This window comes from Carassius carassius, chromosome 22, assembly GCF_963082965.1.
Source record: "Carassius carassius chromosome 22, fCarCar2.1, whole genome shotgun sequence".
Classification (NCBI taxonomy): domain Eukaryota; kingdom Metazoa; phylum Chordata; class Actinopteri; order Cypriniformes; family Cyprinidae; genus Carassius; species Carassius carassius.
Window position 1 is genome coordinate 10,936,890 of NC_081776.1, and position 18,489 is coordinate 10,955,378.

At 38.9% G+C, this 18,489-nt stretch overlaps 1 protein-coding gene across 13 annotated transcripts in view; it reads right to left on the reverse strand.

The window, feature by feature from the left end:
* Window positions 1-18,489, reverse strand: part of LOC132098931 (transcription factor SOX-5-like) — a 219,239-nt gene that overhangs the window by 43,897 nt on the left and 156,853 nt on the right. For all 13 annotated transcript variants that reach the window (XM_059505235.1, XM_059505234.1, XM_059505232.1 and 10 more), the window contains one exon: window positions 1,818-1,904. In XM_059505235.1, coding sequence (XP_059361218.1) covers window positions 1,818-1,904 — 87 coding nt within the window. The remainder of the gene's footprint in view (window positions 1-1,817; window positions 1,905-18,489) is intronic.

The following is an 18,489-nucleotide window of genomic DNA, read 5'->3' on the forward strand; positions in this document are numbered from 1 at the left end:
TGCCGAGACCCTGTTGCATAAATAATGCATTGTATGTCATTGTTTTTCAACAAAAATGTGTGCATGAATTCACAGCATTCATGGAGACAAAGTATAATTTCCAGCTATTATTTCAAAGAAAAACCTTATGTGTAGTATACGGGTTTACCAACTAGTCATTCAGACTACCTACCAACTAGTTTATTCTAGAACCATTTATAGCTTTGTAGTACGTTCCTAACACAGTCAGTCAGATTCACTCATTAAAATGTGAATGGACCTCTGACACAATATACTCTAGATGCCCTAAGACTAGAGTTGACAGAAAGTGTTTATACACACACATAAGAAAACACACCAGCCTCATCAATCACAACAGAAGGCTTTTTACCTTGCCTACTGAAAGTTCAGCTTTGGATCAATAAGTGGTTTCCTCTCTCTCTAAACATCCTAAGGCTGCCTTTACTGCCTTGCCTCATGTCACAAACCACAGTAATTAACCAATTTGTAACAATGTAATACCTGTCAAGCAGCTCTCACTGCTAATTAATGACTGGGCTTAAAAGATAAATCCCTAAAGCAACACAGTGCTGTGTTACATGTAGGAGCTTAGCCCGAGGCTCTTATTGTCCATTACCACTTTTCTTTCCATCATTTCTTTTCTCTTTCTCTCTCATTCAGTCTCTTTTGCTCTGTAATCATCTAGTATGTGGTTAACACAGGCTGTTCTTTACTGTACAATATATTTAGTCGACTTCATAAAGTACAATTCTATTACATCTGTTCTATAAAATGCATACAGTTCTGAATTTTAAGAACTGTTTACTGAAAGGTATGGTTCTTCTATGGTATTACAGCGAAAAACTCCCTTTAAGTTTAGAGATCAACTATCAACCTTGGTTTAATTTCAGGGAAAATATCTGCTAGAAGCAACTTAAGCAGTTTTGCCAACTTCCACCATTTTGCTAAGTTCAACAAGACCCTCTAGCCACAAATCCATTCCCAAAGATGTGTCAGCAAACTAAACGTGAACATACAAACTGATTCACAGACTGGGGCTGTTCCTTGTTGGCTAAAAACATGTGAACCCTCCTTCCTCTGACTTTTTGTTTGCTAACAGAACATTTTGTAACATTTAAAAAAAGCCTGATTACAACACCTAATTTAAAACATCCTACTCGTTTGTATATATTTGTGTGTCCATTTCTGATCTTAAAGGGTATGCACACCGCTAGACCATCGGTGGTCGTGGCAGGGATGCTCTCTTGCTGAAATGTCAACACCGTGGGGTTACCACACCGACAGCTTGATCATTGGCTCTTCTTTTTTCTGCTCCAGGAGCGAGAACAAGCTTCGTTTGATTAAATATTTCTGAGCCGCTTAATGAAGTACATTCACTCTTGAGTTAGCCTTGTGAACACGCCGCTAGTGCGAGGAAGGTGTATGGAGGCTATTTAAAGTGATAGTGGAGTGTGTTCTCGCTACGGCTGAGTGACCTAACAGGATGTATCATTAACTGTGCTAACATGAGCGAGGCTGTTGCTTAGCAAGTCATCCTGGCAGATCATTAACCGAGGCCGGCGAAGAGGCTAGCGCTAGGTGGATTAGCATACCTGAGCTCTTGGAATGCTTGAAGATGTCTAAGGTGACATTTAATACGAACAATTATAACTGTGATTATAGGTTCAATTCAAAATTGACTCTTATGAACCAATCGCCGAAATAGCGAATACTTTGGTTTCATACCACTAAAAAGAGACACAACTGATATATCAACCGTCAACCACAACATGCATATGCTCTGACTTCACATGAAGACACATAGTCTTTAGTTTTACCTTTGATCTCTCCAAAGTTACCAGAACCCATGGCCAATAGCTTGTCCTTCCAGTCCTTAGACAACAGCCTCTCAATACTGGGGGCCTCTGGAGGGGAGACAGAGAGAAAGAGAGGGAAAGAGAGAGAATTACCACAGGCAGGCAGCATCACAATATAGCTCATTTAAAGTCCATTTGCTGTAATAAAGGCCTGTCTCTCTAATGGCACCAACAGTAGGCCAGGAGGAAGAGAGGATGGAGAGAGAGAGAGAGAGAGAGAGAGAGAGAGAGAGAGAGAGAGAGAGAGAGAGAGAGTTGAGCGGCTTCCTCACCTGCTGTTAGCCAATCATTAGCCCTATGCTCCAGCTAACACAAAGAGGCTCTTAATGCACTGGGTACAATGGACACATTATCAAGGCTGTGCGCTTTGTTTTTCTAATACACCCCGTGGACCCGCTAACCCCTCCACCCCACACGCTAATTACTAACCTGCCAAGGACGGACATCTCAAACAAGAGAGAGAGAGAAAAATTACAAGAACTCTCAACACCCCCTCTGTATTCCTCTCTAACACACACACACACCAGTACCAGCATCACCATCACAACAATTAACTGTGATATGAAACAAAACCAGAGGAAGAGAGAAACGCAAGGTGTGTATGTGTGGTTAATGACAGCAGCCAGTATTGTAGCAGATTGAGAAACTACACAAACAATAGCAAGTTCATGGAGGATAAGGGCACAGACTTTAAATCAACTTTTAGTAAGAAAGGTTTACATTTCCTACATCTTAATGTTAGAAGTCTACTACCAAAAATTGAGGAAATAAGACAATTGGTGAAACAAAGATCAAGGTTATCTGTTTAACTGAAAGTTGGTTAGATGAAACTATAAGTGATGAGGAAATTGTCATTAATAATTACTGTATACAGTCCATGAGAATAAGTAAGACTTGTGAGAGTACTATAGATCTGATCTTAGTATCAGACAAAACTAAAATATCTCAAAGTGGTACTATTATTTACGGTATAAGTGACCATAATATAATTTTTGGTAAAAAAAACTTTTACTCTCACAAGACTGTACTATCCAGATCATTTAAACATTATTCCCAGGAAACTTTCAGGATGCTGGTTGATGAGGTGGATTGGTCCCCTGTTGTAAATTGTTCATGTATTAATATAGTATGGTCACAATTTAAAGATATTTTTAAAAACCATCAACAAAGTGACCCCTCTTAGACAGATCAGAGTCAAACAGCGTTCTAGTGCATGGTTTGACAAAGGTATACATGATGCTATTAAAACCAGGGAAAAAGCACTTAACATTTTTCATAGAACTAAAAATCATGCTGATTTTATTTTATATAAACAAGCAAGAAATAAGACTCAGGAACTTATTAGAAATGCAAAATCAACCCACTATAAGAATGATATATCAAATAAAGATAACCCAAAAAAGTTATGGAAGACTTTAAAGGAATTGGGGGTGGCTAAGACAAATGAAACCAAGAAGCACAGGACTAACAATTAAGGGTGTTCTAAATTTCAATAAGAAAGAGGTTGCTAATTATTTTAATATTTATTTCACTTATATAGCAGAACAGCTGGTCTCAGATCTTCAACATTCCTATGGGTTTTTTAATATTGATAGGGTGAAATCATTCTACAATAAACTTGGAGCATTGCCAAACTCATTTTCCTTACGGAAGGTTGAGGTAGGGGTGATGGAAAAAAAGCTATTACAGTTAGACTGCTCTAAGGGCCCTGGGTTAGATGGGTTATCTCCTCGGTTTTTACGAGATACCGCTGCCCAAATAGCCCCATACATCTCACATATTTTTAACCTGTCTGTTGAAACTGGTGTTTTCCCGAATGACCTCAAGAGGGCCAAGGTAGTCCCCCTTTTTAAAAAGGGAAATAGCCCCAATCCTGGTAACTACAGATCCTGGTAACTACAGACCAGTCTCTATTTTATGCACAGTATCAAAAATATTTGAAAGGTTGGTCAATGAGCAATTTAATGAATACATGAATAAAAACAACTTCATGTTTAAATTCCAATCCGGATTCAGGAAGTCACATTCTACCGAATCGTGCCTACTTTATTTATCTGACATCATACACAGGGAAATAGATAATGGAAATCTCTGCGGAATGGTGTTATTGGATCTTCAAAAGGCATTTGATACGGTGAACTATGACAGACTGACTGCCAAACTTGAGGCCTTAGTGGCAGACAGCTCCACCTGTAGATGGTTTAGATCTTACCTATCAGGGAGGGAACAATTAGTGGTCTTAGGGGGAGTACTGTCAGACCCTTGTATAGTTGAATGTGGAGTTCCACAAGGAAGTACTCTTGGACCGTCCTTATTTTAAACATATATTAATGATATGGCAGACTCCTGTTCATGTGAATTATTTCTTTACGCGGATTGACTCTGCACTTTTAATGTCTCATAAACAACAATCCACTCTAGAGTAACCTGAGCTCTGAGTTATCTTCTGTAAACAACTGGCTGATTGACAATATGCTGTCTCTACATTTTGAAAAGACTGAGGCCATTTTGTTTGGCTCAAAATATAAATTAAATAGATGCTCGAAATTAAGGGTTATTTTGAATAATGTTGAGGTCAGTATAAATACCTGGGTTCCATCCTAGAAAACAACTTGGATGGCAGAAAGATGGCCAATAAGGTTCTGAGTAAAGTCACTGGGCTTACAAAGTTTTTAGCCAGAAATTCTACATTTTTAGATAGGTCAACAATGATAATTTTAGCTAACGCTTAAATTTTAAACCAGTTTGAATATGCATGCACTTGAAGGCCTAACAAAACGACTTAAAGGGAGGTTACAAGCAGCACAAAATAAATTAATAAGAGTAATTCTAAACATGGGCCATAGATCTCGTATAGGTAGGTCACAATTTGTTGAGCTTAACTGGCTTCCTGTTGAGTTGCGTGTTATTATGTCAAGACTGACCATGACCCATAAAATATTGTATGGTAATGTCCCAAATTATTTGTTGTCTTATTAATAAGGTGAAGGACACACACACCATTTACACTCGCGGCAGTATATCAGACCTTTGTCCTTATGCATTCAAGACAATGTTAGGGAAAGAAACATATGCCTATATAGGGGCAGTTGAGTGGAACAAGTTAGACCGGCAAATTAAAGTGATTTCAAGCATGAACTCTTTTAAAATGAGGACTAAGGACTGGTTATTAGAGAGGGTAGCGGAATAGGACCAGGGGCCAGTTATTGTCTATATTTTTGCTTATTTAAGGAAAATGTTTGTACAGTATGTTATGTCATTGATTATTACACAATATGCAAGTGTCTTGTCCTGATGTTATGTGTTGAGGACCACAATGGAAATAAGTCCTGGACTTTATTGTGTTTTTATCCTCGATTGTATCTGATGCCTTTTTGTTTTATGTTTACTGTAAGGCTTTCTTGATATAATTAAATAAATCAAATCAAATAAAAAAATGGGTTCAATTCTATATTATTTTATATTAAAATTCTTTTGAAAAACATCTTTAAAACATATTTATACTTTACTATATGTACTTTTTTTTGTTATTCTACATCCTGAAGCTTAAATAGTAAAGTATGACGCTTGCAAATGCAAGATCATGGGTTCCGTTCTATGTATCTTTATATGACAAATTTTGTGTTGAAAAACATCTTTCTCTCATTTAATTTATCTATTCAGACTCATTTAAATCTTAATTACTAAACCCTTACAAATATGGAAATTCACATCTTCAAAAGCATTAGCAAAAGCTTAAAATAGACATGAACTCTACATTCAATTTACTTTTCTTTTCCACTTCATCATCTTTCTTTTTTTTGTTTATGCATCCTGTAGCTCAAATAGTAAAGCATGATGCTTGCAATTTGAAGGTCAAAGGTTTAATACCATATGATTTTATATAATAAACAGTGTCTTGAAAAATTCTCCTTAACCACTAAAGCCTTCAGAATATGAAAATTAACATCTCCAAAAGCACACTACAACAATAATCCACCAAAGTAAAAACACCAGGTGGCACCATTACCAATTCAGCTGGAGTTAAAACACGGAGCACTAACCTGTGTCTTTGTGAATGGAAAGACTGTACAGGCCCCAGGTGGGCGGCACACACTTACACTCAAAGTCTTGCCAAATAGAAGACGACTTGCCAAATATTTAATGTCTGATTAATGGTCAAACTTCCTCAGATGCATGTCTGCAATTTAAAGTTTAGGGCATTCTTGTCTCTTGAGTATTTATGAATATCCTTTGTATTCCTGGTCTCGCCCTCTGGACTTCAAAGTTTGACAGTTTCAGGCCTGTAAAAGAAACAGTCTTTGATTTATGGACACACTCCCTTAACATTCAGCCAATCACCTTCAGTGCTGCTGTTTCTACTGACAGCTGTCTCATTGTCACTACAACAGGTGTTATTAGCCCTCGGCTCTCTCTCTCTTTCCTCTATTCTGGCATCTGTGCGTAACAATGAGAGAGGCTTTTAAGCCCGAGAGCTTTGACAAGGAAATGTTTCAACAAATGCCCACTCAGTCTATCCCCACTGCTTGCTCTCTCTCTTTCTCGGTATGTCACTTTCTCTCTCTCTCTCTCTCTCTCTCTCTCTCTCTCTCTCTCTCTCTCTCTCTCTCTCTCTCTCACCACAGCACTGTAATAGTTATTATTTTTATTTATTAACATGACTGCTATTGTCCATGCTGACAGCTCCTTCACTTTAACTATTAATAAAAATAGAAAGCCCTCTTTTATGTGACAGCCCGCAGCAGGGATCTGTGCAATTGTTTACTGCAAAATGGATGGAAAAGGAAGGCAGATATGCGGATGTATCTGTTGTTCATGGCAGCTCCCCTGTCTTGATCTCGTTCTTCATACTCTCTTATGGTTTGTGAAGAAAAGGACTGTTGCAGTGCACTTTTGTGAAGGCCTTGATAGAAGCACCTCTCACTTAAGCCTGTAATGTAGCCTTTAGTTTTTTCAATGTGAAATATGATGCTTCAACATACGCTGGAATTGCTACAGTAGAATACACTCTAACCTGCCACTTTATATGAGCATGTAAGTATAGTAATAATAAAAACTATATGAATATAGTAAACTGAAAATTTACAAATGAGATGTCTTTTAATATCACAGTTGTTTCTTCTAGATAGCAATGAAGTTGAATCGATTGAGGCTTTAAATTAACAGAGAATTTTTCTCAAATTAAAAAAAAAAAATACTCCAATATCACAGATGTCTCCTTTTAAAGGTCCTGTATTGTCAAAGTTGACATTTCCTGGCTTTTTTCACGATAACTGAGGTCTAGGGGTTAACTACCATATAAATTTCAAAATAGTCAGTCCACAGTAAAATGCCCACAGACTGCTTTAAGTAGCTATGATTTTTCACAAACTGTTGTGACTTCCGTAAAAAGTTGACGTCAGAACTACACAGTCACCTCCTTCATTCACCACCCCGACCACCGCCCACCGTCCCACTCTCCTTTTGTTAAACCCAAGAGAACATCGCGTCCGTGTCATTGCTGAGCATTGAGCAACAACAATACTGAAACATGTCGAAAAGGTTAACTTTAACAACGAAACCAGATCGGCCGACCTGTAACGTTACACTCTCACTCAAAGAATGGACGATCTGACAGGATTGTTACTGTGAGGTGGATCACATCTAACATGTAGGCTATAGTAAAGACAAACTCATCGTGTCTATCTACCACGTCATGATGAAGATGTATAAACATTTCAATTTCAGCAGGCAACTATTTTAACAACTACATTATTGTTCCAGCCACAATAAATCACAACAATGTATATACAATTACAAATGATTATATATAAATCATCAGTTTGTTGTTTTACACACATGCACTGACACTTTTTCATACACAACATTGTGAGATGCAAGAAACATATGGCAAGAAATCTGTAGACTCGTCCATAACAAAAGACAATACTTTATTGATCCTTTTCAATGTGTGCACTGCAAACACAAGCATTTTTGATGATCGTTTCTGTCCAGTCTGCTCGTTTTATCGCGTTTAACCGTGGCTGTGCAATTAATCACATTTGATTGTCATGCGCATCTCATCAAAAAAGCCGATCCCGTAGTAGTAAATCACCATCACCTGCTTTCAGATTGAGCGGTTTTCACTACACAGAGCTGTAGTTCGATTTCGAATGCAATATCGCCTAGCTTGTCAGTGAACTACAGCTCTGTGTAGTGAAAGCCTCTCAATCAGAAAGCAGGTGATGGTGATTTACTACTATGCACGGGACCGGTTTTAATGATGAGATGCGCATGACAATCGAATGCGATTAATTGCACAGCCCTAAAAGTCATCGGTTTGTTTGACCGGCAGTGGCAGCAGATATACGATACATTTTTTTATTTGAGGCTGTATTACGTTGATTCTTGCACCCAACATCACAACAAGATGATATTTTAAGCTCCTTAGGTAGCCAAATATGCTCTGGTTTTCCAGTTTCCCCTTTGTTTTGCTGCCTCCAGCTAGCGCTGTGACATCGGCTGACCCTAGTTACCTGTGGTTGGCTTGGCCGTGCATCACACTCAAACTTCTAGCTATAAAATGCTCTATAAAGATGAAGGATAAACATATTAACTGCAGACTTAAACCCAATATTTGCTATGTGAATAGGTTATCAGCATTAAAAATATGTGCATAACACGGAGAGAGAGAGTGCACAAACTTTGGGACTGGTTCAATTAGTATATTTCCAATATGGCAGCACAGCTTGTATGCATTAGTGTAAAGAGGTCTTGTTTGTGGCAGCTGGGTGGAACCCTGAATATGTGCCCTTACGAGGTAGGGAGCACATTTTTGGTGGGACCAGCACTGCCTGAGGGGTACAATGGAAAGAGAACAATGTGACTCTTGGAAAAACACACAGCAAGGGTGTATATGAAGGCAGGAGTGAATGTGCCAAGATGTAGTTCAATTAGACATAATAACAATCTGAAATACTGTTCATTAGCAGCTTAAAACAATAGTGCCAAAAATAGTAAGGAAGTTATGACAGTGGTTAGTAAATTCAAATAAAATATGAATAATAGCATTAATAAAAAGTTTGTAATTTTTATTAAAAAGGGGTGATTAATATTTAGAAAAAAAAAATAGTAATACAATATGCATATTTGGTATTTATTGTCCCTAGACCCAGTTTTAGAAACCCTTGGACCAGTCAAACATCCTGATCCATCCCTAGTCATATGTCTCTGGTTGCAGGATGTTCGGCAGACAGATCTGACAAACAAGCTAGTCTGTCGCACACACTCATCTGTAAACTGAATATGAGATCACAAACACACCAGCCAAGCCAACACAGGAGAGGAGAAGTTAATCTGACAATAATAGGTGAATTATGAGGCATTATTAAAGTTCATTGGCTCCAGAGGACTCCAGCAGCTGGGCAGAGCCGTAGCCAAGATGTCCGGCCACCTGGCCCAAAAGTGTGGAAGAACTGCACAAGATGTGCCACCACTGAGCGCACTTTCATTCTTCACACACCATGGTGCAATTTAGGGCGGCCATGGCTCTGTACTTCACAAATAATTTCATCACTCACTCTGTTTCTCTATGCCTCGCCATTGCAATGCTATTTTTTGCCCAAAACACTTTGACTCAGCCTGGCCAACTCCATTTTTCCAATTATCTCATATTTGCAAAGCCAATGAGATGTTTTGTTCGGAAAAGAAAGAGGGGGCGGGGGGTTGGTTTTGGAGGACTGGAGAAAAATGGGGAGATGGAGGGGGGGAATGAGACAAGGAGAGCCAGGCCCACGGTGGACAACAAAAGGGCCAGTGTCCCAGCGCCAGCTTCACGCGGGTGGGGAGGGCTCACAGGAAAGGCCCTGGCTCGGGCCTGGCCCAGCACGCAACACCACAACAAGCTCCACATTGACTGCTCTTGGCAGAAGCAACACGCTGCAGCAGCTCCCAGTCACCACAGAGGTCAGGATTGAATAACCAATTATACAAGCACCCAGCTAGTTTATCTAAGGTTGGACAGAAAGGATCATCACACACTTTGAGTTCAGTGCCGTATATATGTCCAAAGCGAGACACGCACACACGGGAGTCCAGCTGCGCTTAGATCTTTGTGAGGAGTGAAAACAAACACCCACAGATGGGTTTCAGTCACGAAACTAGTGATTAAAAACTGCGTTTGTGACTAAAACACTGTAATAAATTAATGCAGTCCAGATCAGTAGTCATTTAGGGTGTCATGTTTAAAAACTGTTCATGAGATTTTAAAAAGCAAATGGCAGAAGTTCGATTCGGAAACAAACATGCTCCGCAAACTCTGCTCCTGAATTCCCCTGTCAAATGAAAAGATAATTATAATCACCCTTGATGATCAATTTATGTACGGATGTTATTTGCCCAGAGACCGTGTTGAAAATTCTTTCTAAAGGATGTTCAAACATCGGCGGTCGCTCCTGTTTTCTCCCAGCGTGGCAGACACTGTGAGACTGTGTGTTTAGAAATGCACTGAGTAAGAAAAAAAATTGGACCAAATCTCTCATCAAAAGCCGCCATTCAAGCTTAAAGTCCTAATTATGTGTGCTGATGGAGGAAAACGCAATGCTTAGCAGCACTCTGTACAAACCTTCACACACACAAAGAATGTCTTCTTTCTTCTTTCCCTCAAAAAATGCTCCTGTCTCAGAGAGGTGACAAGCAGAAAAAAAAGAGATGGGAGGGACAGAGCTCGATGGAGTGAGATAAGGTGAGTCGTAACATGTAAAGTGTGTGGAGTCAACGGAAAGAGCAAAGCTGAAGTTAAAGGTCAGGATGTTAAACACCCTTTACATTCAAAGCGGTCACCAGGGCAACAGGGACAATTTTCTAATACAAAATATATAAAGAAAAACACCTTGGCTGGAAAAAACCCTGTAGCTCTCCCGGTACTTTTTTTTTGGACAGTAAAAAAAGAAGACATTTTGTTCTAGAAACACTGACATCATGGGTAAACTGAACTAAATATAGTTGGTACTCATTTGAATTGGTCACAATCAAAACATCCGTTCTTATGAAAGAAATGCAAGCAGAACCAATTTCAGTGTAAATTGCATATGCATAAAAATAGTTTTATGAACAATTTAAAGAAATTTGCCATTTAATGTTTTATTGGATTGTATAGAATGTTTGTGAAAAGCCTGAGTGTGAACTACATTTACAGTATGTTCCGCAGTGTGATACAAAGTCCCTTGAGTGCTGCAAAGTGTGCTCTTCAGCTCTAGTCCTCACTTAGACGACGATAAATCAATTTTCCATGAATTAATAGAAAATAGTTCCCAACTAAAGTTGCAGGGTGAGATTTACAAATTGAAAAAGTCGTTTATCTCTGACGGAATTGTGCCCTTCACATATCTGCAATCCTTCTCTGACAGATGGTGTTGTGGGTGCTTATGTCCAATTTGATTTGAACCAAAACTCCCGCCAAATTTATTCTGGCACCTCTTGCACAGTGCCAAATTTACACTGCCAGATTGAAATAACTGCGTGGAGGGCATGACATTGTGAAGAAGAATGTGAGCAAAACCATCACGACGTGTGAGAAAGTCTGAGAAAATTAAGACGTTCTCTGAGGACGTCCAAGACTTCAAATCTGGCTACCGTACATTTGAGTATCAGCCATGTTACTGATATGCACTCACACACAAGCATGCACAGATATATGCCATTGTACATACATGTAGAAATTAATTTAATATGCACACATACAGTGAGAAAATAAGCCTTTTTATAGTCCATATGCGAATTACTGTTGAGCCTGACTGTAGTTTGGTTTTAAATAGCAGGCTAAGTGAATTAGCCTGAACAGGATAACATCTCAAAACTCTTAAAAGCTAAAAGAAAAGAATTACATATGATGCTTGAAGACACTTGGGTCTGAAATATAGCATGCAATGAAGCTTATGCATCACATCTATGACATTATACTTTAAATGTATGCTAATTTAAGGAGGTAGTTCACTCAAAATTGAATTTTCTTCACTTTCAATGTATGGCAAAAATAATACATAAATATCTCTTTTTGTGTTCAACTGAAGAAAGAAAGTAAAATGGGTTTGAAATTAGAAGAAGGTAACTTAATTTATTAGTGGATCATCTGTGAAATTTCTTGTGCCACGGTGTGTCAGAAGAAAGGGTTAAGCTGGGCTCAGGGCTCGCCTCTACTCCAAGCATACACATTTCTCTTGTCAAAGGCATCCTGTTAAAGTAGGCCAGGGCATATTTGTGCATCCTCCGAGTGCTCTTTAATGGAAAATGACACTTTCAATCTGTCTCATGGCAATAACCCCTCTTCAGCACGTCTCGCGCGCAGCCCAGTCAGCAGAGAGCTGTCATAGCCCCGGGGCCCTGCCGCCACCCGCTTTCATTACATCACTTTAAAATGACAACAAAAGAATACAATGTGTTCGTCCGAGTCTCTGATGTATTAACTGTAGGACAGCAGGGAAAAAAAAAAGCTTTGGACTGAGGCAACATACACACACAAGTACGGTTGCAAAGCCGGCATTACAACAACCACAGACTGAAGCGTATTGACAAGGCAGAAAATAAATAAGTTATATAAATAAATATATAAAATTTGTCAAAGCGTATGACAGAGGCTGCAGTATATGTTAAAATCACAATTGCTGCATGTCATGTGGCTTTCAGAAAGCAGCTGTCACAGGCCTGTCATACACACAGGCAGACTATGCGGACATAATAATGCTGCTTTGCATTTTGGTGACATATAAAAATAAGGCAGGCTCTCTCAGAAGTCTCCATTTTAACCTCTTGTCATAACAAACTGCCCCTGGCAGATGAAAACATTTATTTACCCATATTACAATTGGCTTTGAGTTTGGGAAGTGTTTTTTTCTGAGAAGGCACAGACATGTACTTATCAATAGGCAAAACGGCTTGGAAAAATGGATCTGACCTGCGCAAACAGGAAGTAGGAAATCTAAAGGCATGTTTTTCCCCAACGCACTCCAGATTTACACTGGATTTAATCGTTACTGTTGTCTCTGGGTGCCTGGGGTGGTTCAAATGCTCTCGCTGTAAGAATGGCCGGCATTGTGTGGGCTCCACTGCTCCCAGATACTGGTAGACATGTGAGAGCCATTAGGTGATTGTTAACAGCTCCTAAGAAGCTGCCCATGCCTGACCAAAGCCAGTCAGACCTCTGCACCCACCACCCGGCACATCCCTCCACTCGATCCCTCTTTCTCTTCATCTATAGGACAGGAAGAGGGGAGGTGGACAGCGTGGGGGATGGTGATAAATTCACATGCTTTCAAGTTAAAACTTTGATATGGTTGGTCATGAGAATAATGCCCTACTTATAAGCTATATTCCCATTGGTTAGTCACCAGCTGGGGTAGGGGACAACACAAAGCGGCCTGTTTCATCTTACTTTGTTTATTTAAACCCATACTGTTCCGGATTTTGCAGTGCATTCATAATAATGTTAACAATTTAAATGCACTGGAATGCAGCACTTTAGAGGTCATCAAATATAGTTACAAATATACACGTTATTCCATCTGTTAGAATAACCCAAATGTACCCAGTATTGTTTAAACAGAAACACACTCTTAATGCAGTAATTCCCAATCAGGGGGTACTGGGATAGATATTGAATTTGCCTTTTTAAACTTCTAAATCTAAAATTTTGTAAAATAATTTAAAGTATAATTATTAACATATGCACAATAATTAGAGTTAAAATACTTTGTCAGCAATGATGAATTAAACCGATAAAAAACCAAAAAAAACCAGACATTTATAATGTTGCAAAAGATTTAAATTACATATAAATGCTGATCTTCGGACTTTTCTATTCATCAAAGAATACTGATTTTTTTTATCATGGTTTCCACAAAAATATTTGTATTATTACTTATTTTCAACAGAGGAGTGGGGGCTAAATCCACAGCTTTCCTCTGTTCTCTTGTCCCGGTATGCACACTGAGGTTCAAAGTCCCTGAAATATCACAGGCCTGTAAGCAAATATACCAAACATGACAAACTATACATTCTATTGTGCAAGAGATCTTATTTGTGTTCTCCGCTCCATCTATCTCTTTCTCTCTCAAAGGTGAGAACAGCCTTACGAGGAGATTAGCATATGGTCCGGCCCTCTGAAAGAGAATTCATCACTTAAAAATGCTGAAAACCTGACACACTTAGGTTGGAGAGCTGGCCCTAAATGAAGATAATGAATCCTACATTTCCTCACACACCTGATTTATCGATCTATTTATTTATTTTTTGTATTCTCACTCGACTTAAAAGATGAAAAAGAAAAGGCCTGGGAAAGTAAACCCAAGTTTCTGAACAATCCCTCGATCAACCATTAATCATCCACCAGTAATTAACCCACTGCATTTTTCTGTGCTTTTGGCATTAAAAAGAAGTAAACAGATATTTAAAATGTGTGAGAAAGATTTGCCAGAATGTGTAACCTAACTGAGGGGTACGTGAATCCGGATGAAAGAAAAGGTTGAAAAAGATCCAAATGAACGACAGGAACAACACTCTCTGAAACACAGCACCTCTGAGGAGAGGAGGGCGAGAAGACGAGAATAGGTGAGGAGGGGATAGGAAGATGAGGTCTAGCATTTAAATGGCAATATATATACACATACATAAGATATTGCAAATCAACAATACTATGTGAAATAATCAAGGTCAGCTAATGTACAGAACACATGCAATAATACACACTGTGAGGGTTTATGGCTAGATAAAAACCTCATCAGGCTATATAACCTGTGTTACAAAGCTCAATGAGATCACTGCTTTCAAAGCATAAATCACGTAATATCATAAACATTATTTTAACATTCAGTTTCATTTGACTTTTGACTATGCTCATGTTTCCTTTGTGCGTATGCGTCTGGATATGTACATGCGTGCGCAGAAAGCTTTGTGGCCATGACAATGGGCCAGGGAACAGACGGTGAGAGTGTGTGTATTTCATCGGTGACTGCTGTAGACTGGCGGAGTGTGTCAGATCCAGCCTAAAATGACTAGCAGCTGGGGGTGACAGTTGTTTTAACAGCTGAGCTGACAGGATTAATTCAAATGCACTGAAATCAAAAAGTGGAGAACACCTGTTCAGTCTTCCAGCAGTCCCCACGTCCAGGCAGGGGATCAGGCTCGGGCGTAGAGCCAGGCTAGAGCTCTCTCTCCCAGAGACGTGAGCTGGGTGCTCCGCCACCATGGGACAGGAGAAGGAAAAAAAAATAAAAATAGTGGCGGAATAGAAAGGAGTCCCAAAGCAAAGCAAAAAGAGAGACACACATAAAGGGGAATAGGGAGGATTGGGATCCGCCTTACTTGTTTCTGAACATCTGGCTTAAATAAAAGGCCTATTTTCTGGCAGGCCGAAGGGTGCTGACCTAGGGCCGCTCAGCAGAGACCTATTGCTTCATTTCAAAGTGTGCTGCCTGACTGCAGGACTGCTGGGGTTAATTCTGAGCTTCCCCCTCATGTTCAAAGACCCCCTACTGGAGCTTCATTCACTCACTAGTGTCCACTACTGGCCTTCAGTTCCATACACTCAAAACCAGGAAGTGGAGGGGCCATACTGAGTGTGATGGAGAGTCAATAATTGAGTTTATGTTCTGTTTACAATCCCCAGGGGAAGAACTTAGTTGGAAATTCATTTATTTTCCAAAAGCATTTATTTTAACAATTCATCTGTGCATCTCAGGTTTATATTTTTAACTTTTTTTTTTTATCAAAATAAGTCATAACTCATTCTTTTGGACAAGCTCTCCTTTTTTTATTTTATTTTTTTTTACAATTGACTGCAAACTCACATTCAGATTTGCCTCCATTCAATTAACAACTGATGGATAGAACAAAGTCCCTGCCCTACATTTTGTTGTATCACAATATACATAAAAAGAGCTGTCACTACTTCTGTTATATCATGACTTTAAGGCCTGAAACACAGTCTACTTAAGCATGTGAATGACAGTGCTTCTGGTTTCTGGCAGTTCAAGAATACTTAGAAAATGATAGCCAAACTGTTAGCCTTTATTATTAGCTACCTGGATATAACGCACTATATATTTCTCAAATCACTTCAGTGCAAACCCATCCTGTCTCTGAATCTTCATTGGTCATGTCAATCCCAGTGCTGATTGACTACACGATGAAACCACTACTAGCTCCTAACCTAAACCCTTCATGTTAGTATAGCATTGGTAGCACATCCTGATATATAGCTTTGTTTTTTCGCGATTGGATGAACTCTGAACTTTTCAATATAGTTTTCTACATAACTGAGTTGACCAAAGAAATCAGCATGTATGTGTACACCACAAGACCGTGTACGTGCAGTGCATTAGTTTAAAAAAAGTTTGTGTACTTGTTTCTGGCATAAATTCAAACTGCAAAACTTTTGTGTTTAGATTTTCCAAAGACTTTTGTGCGAGTGTGTATGCACAAAATCCAAGCAAATACACCTAAATCTGCTTTGAAATTTATATATCCCTTTTTAAACTCCCTAAAGCTCACGTGAGTGCATGTATGTGTGTTAGAAAAGCAGAGAATGGATTTAGATTTACAGGGTCTGGTAATGGATATAAAGGAAGAGATTTGCGAGTTGATGCGAGCCATGTGAAAGGCCTCTAATACCACATCAAATAACCAAAACCACTGATGCGCAATTACCCATAATGCAACAGAATGCCAAAACCAAGTGGTTCAACCATATGCATATGCCTGCTATTGCCATTGCCATATTTCCTTGTTTCGATTCCTTTTACAGAAATCAAACACAGTGTTTCTAAAAGTCACCAGTGCGATTGAGGAAAAAAGTGCTGTGATGGACTCTCATGCGTAGGAGATTCAGAAAGCTCTCTATCCACTAAAGCCTGATCAAAGAGAGGGGAGAGTGATATTTTATAGAGCTCGCTCAGTTTTTAAAAGTTGAAATGAATATTCATGGGATATTGTATTCCATTATTTAGCATTAGCTTCAAAAATGCCAAGACACACAAAATAAAATTAGCATGTTAATAGATATGGGTGTGCTTTGCAAATTAGCATAAGAATCACGCAACTGCTTAACGTCTGAGAGCTTTATAGGTTTAACAACTAAACAAATCATGAAGAACTCACTTTATTTGTGAACTGAATTTTTTTTAGAGGGCAGTCTTTAAGTACCAATTGCATGTGCATTCGCATACACAGAAGTTCTTAAATGTCTCACGAAATCAGTCATCATCTACACGTCTCCATAAGTAATATTCATATTATGCAATTCACAGGCACATCATTAAATCTAGCCCAGCAAACAGAGCTGCTAATATATGGATTCCTCATGTTCAGACCCTGCATTCAACCATCACAGCTCAGGAGAATTTCCAATTCATGCACGTCAATGACGTCTGTGTGCAACTGTCCAAGTCTTAAGCCACAATGGTGTGGCTATGGAACAGTCAGCTCTATAATGGCCCTGCTATGGAGCCACAGTCTAATTCATGAACCTCCGGCTTTTGTGCCTTTCTTAATGCCACACCAGGAGGTCAATAACAAAACTTTAAACACAAAATCACAATCGCTCACACATAAGTAATGCACAAAGACGTCCATCTCCAAGTCTCTAATCTGAAGCCCACACTTAAATTAAAAAAGACCACAACACTGTTATGCCAAAAGCTCTAAATGTGTGTGAGTCCTCAGACAGCTTTTCCCATCCAGTAAGAGCATTCAGCTCTAATATCACCAATCCAGTGAGAAGGCTCATCCCTATTGATTGTCTTGTGTAAGGCAGCAGAAGAATACAAACTGAAAGGCAGACCCAAACAATTCAATACAACTGACTTGAATGTGCCTTTCATATGCTGGAACAATGGCACGCTCACAATAGGGTCCTGTTAACTCTCATGTCTTCAGCTGGAGACAAATAAAAAGGCATGCAGTAGTCTACTTGGAAAAACTGAGGCATCTTGTGCTTTTACCAGTAAAGACTGACGGAGCTACTGAGAAAAATCTCTAGCATGATAATAGCTGCGAGTTATAATAGCTGATGTTTTGTTGCGCTAGATTCTGTTAACAGAGTTAGATGTGAAACTTCATTCAGAAATCCAAAGTTTGTCTATCAGGTTGGATTGCATCTTTTTTTACAGATCTGTCCAGAGGAACTTTTTAGTGAGAGATTAAGAGATTTATTAATCTCAGCTTTGACTGGGATATTTCTACTAAAAGTCTTAAGCAGACATAAAAATGAGACAATCATTGACCAACAGTACAGTAAGAATACAGAGGTATAATCAATGTTAATAGCTTTGTGAAAATTATTCGGTTTTGGAAGAATTTGATGAGATTTCTTTGAGGCCATTATGAAATGTTAGATGTCTGAGATCTGACTTTGGTATTATGGCAAATCTGAGCATAGTTAGAGAGATTATTGAAATTTCTGTCAGGAGAAAGATCTGAGAAGCAGGACACTCGATTTAGATATCATTTGTAATTTGTCATTCTTATGGGTAGGTTTAAAGTCTGGCTGATACAATTACTAATATTTAAGTCCATAGACTTAAAGTGATTTACTAGTGTACATTTCTCCAGGTTATACCTCTGACAACATTATTTCTTTCATAACCTCTACGGATCCATATTT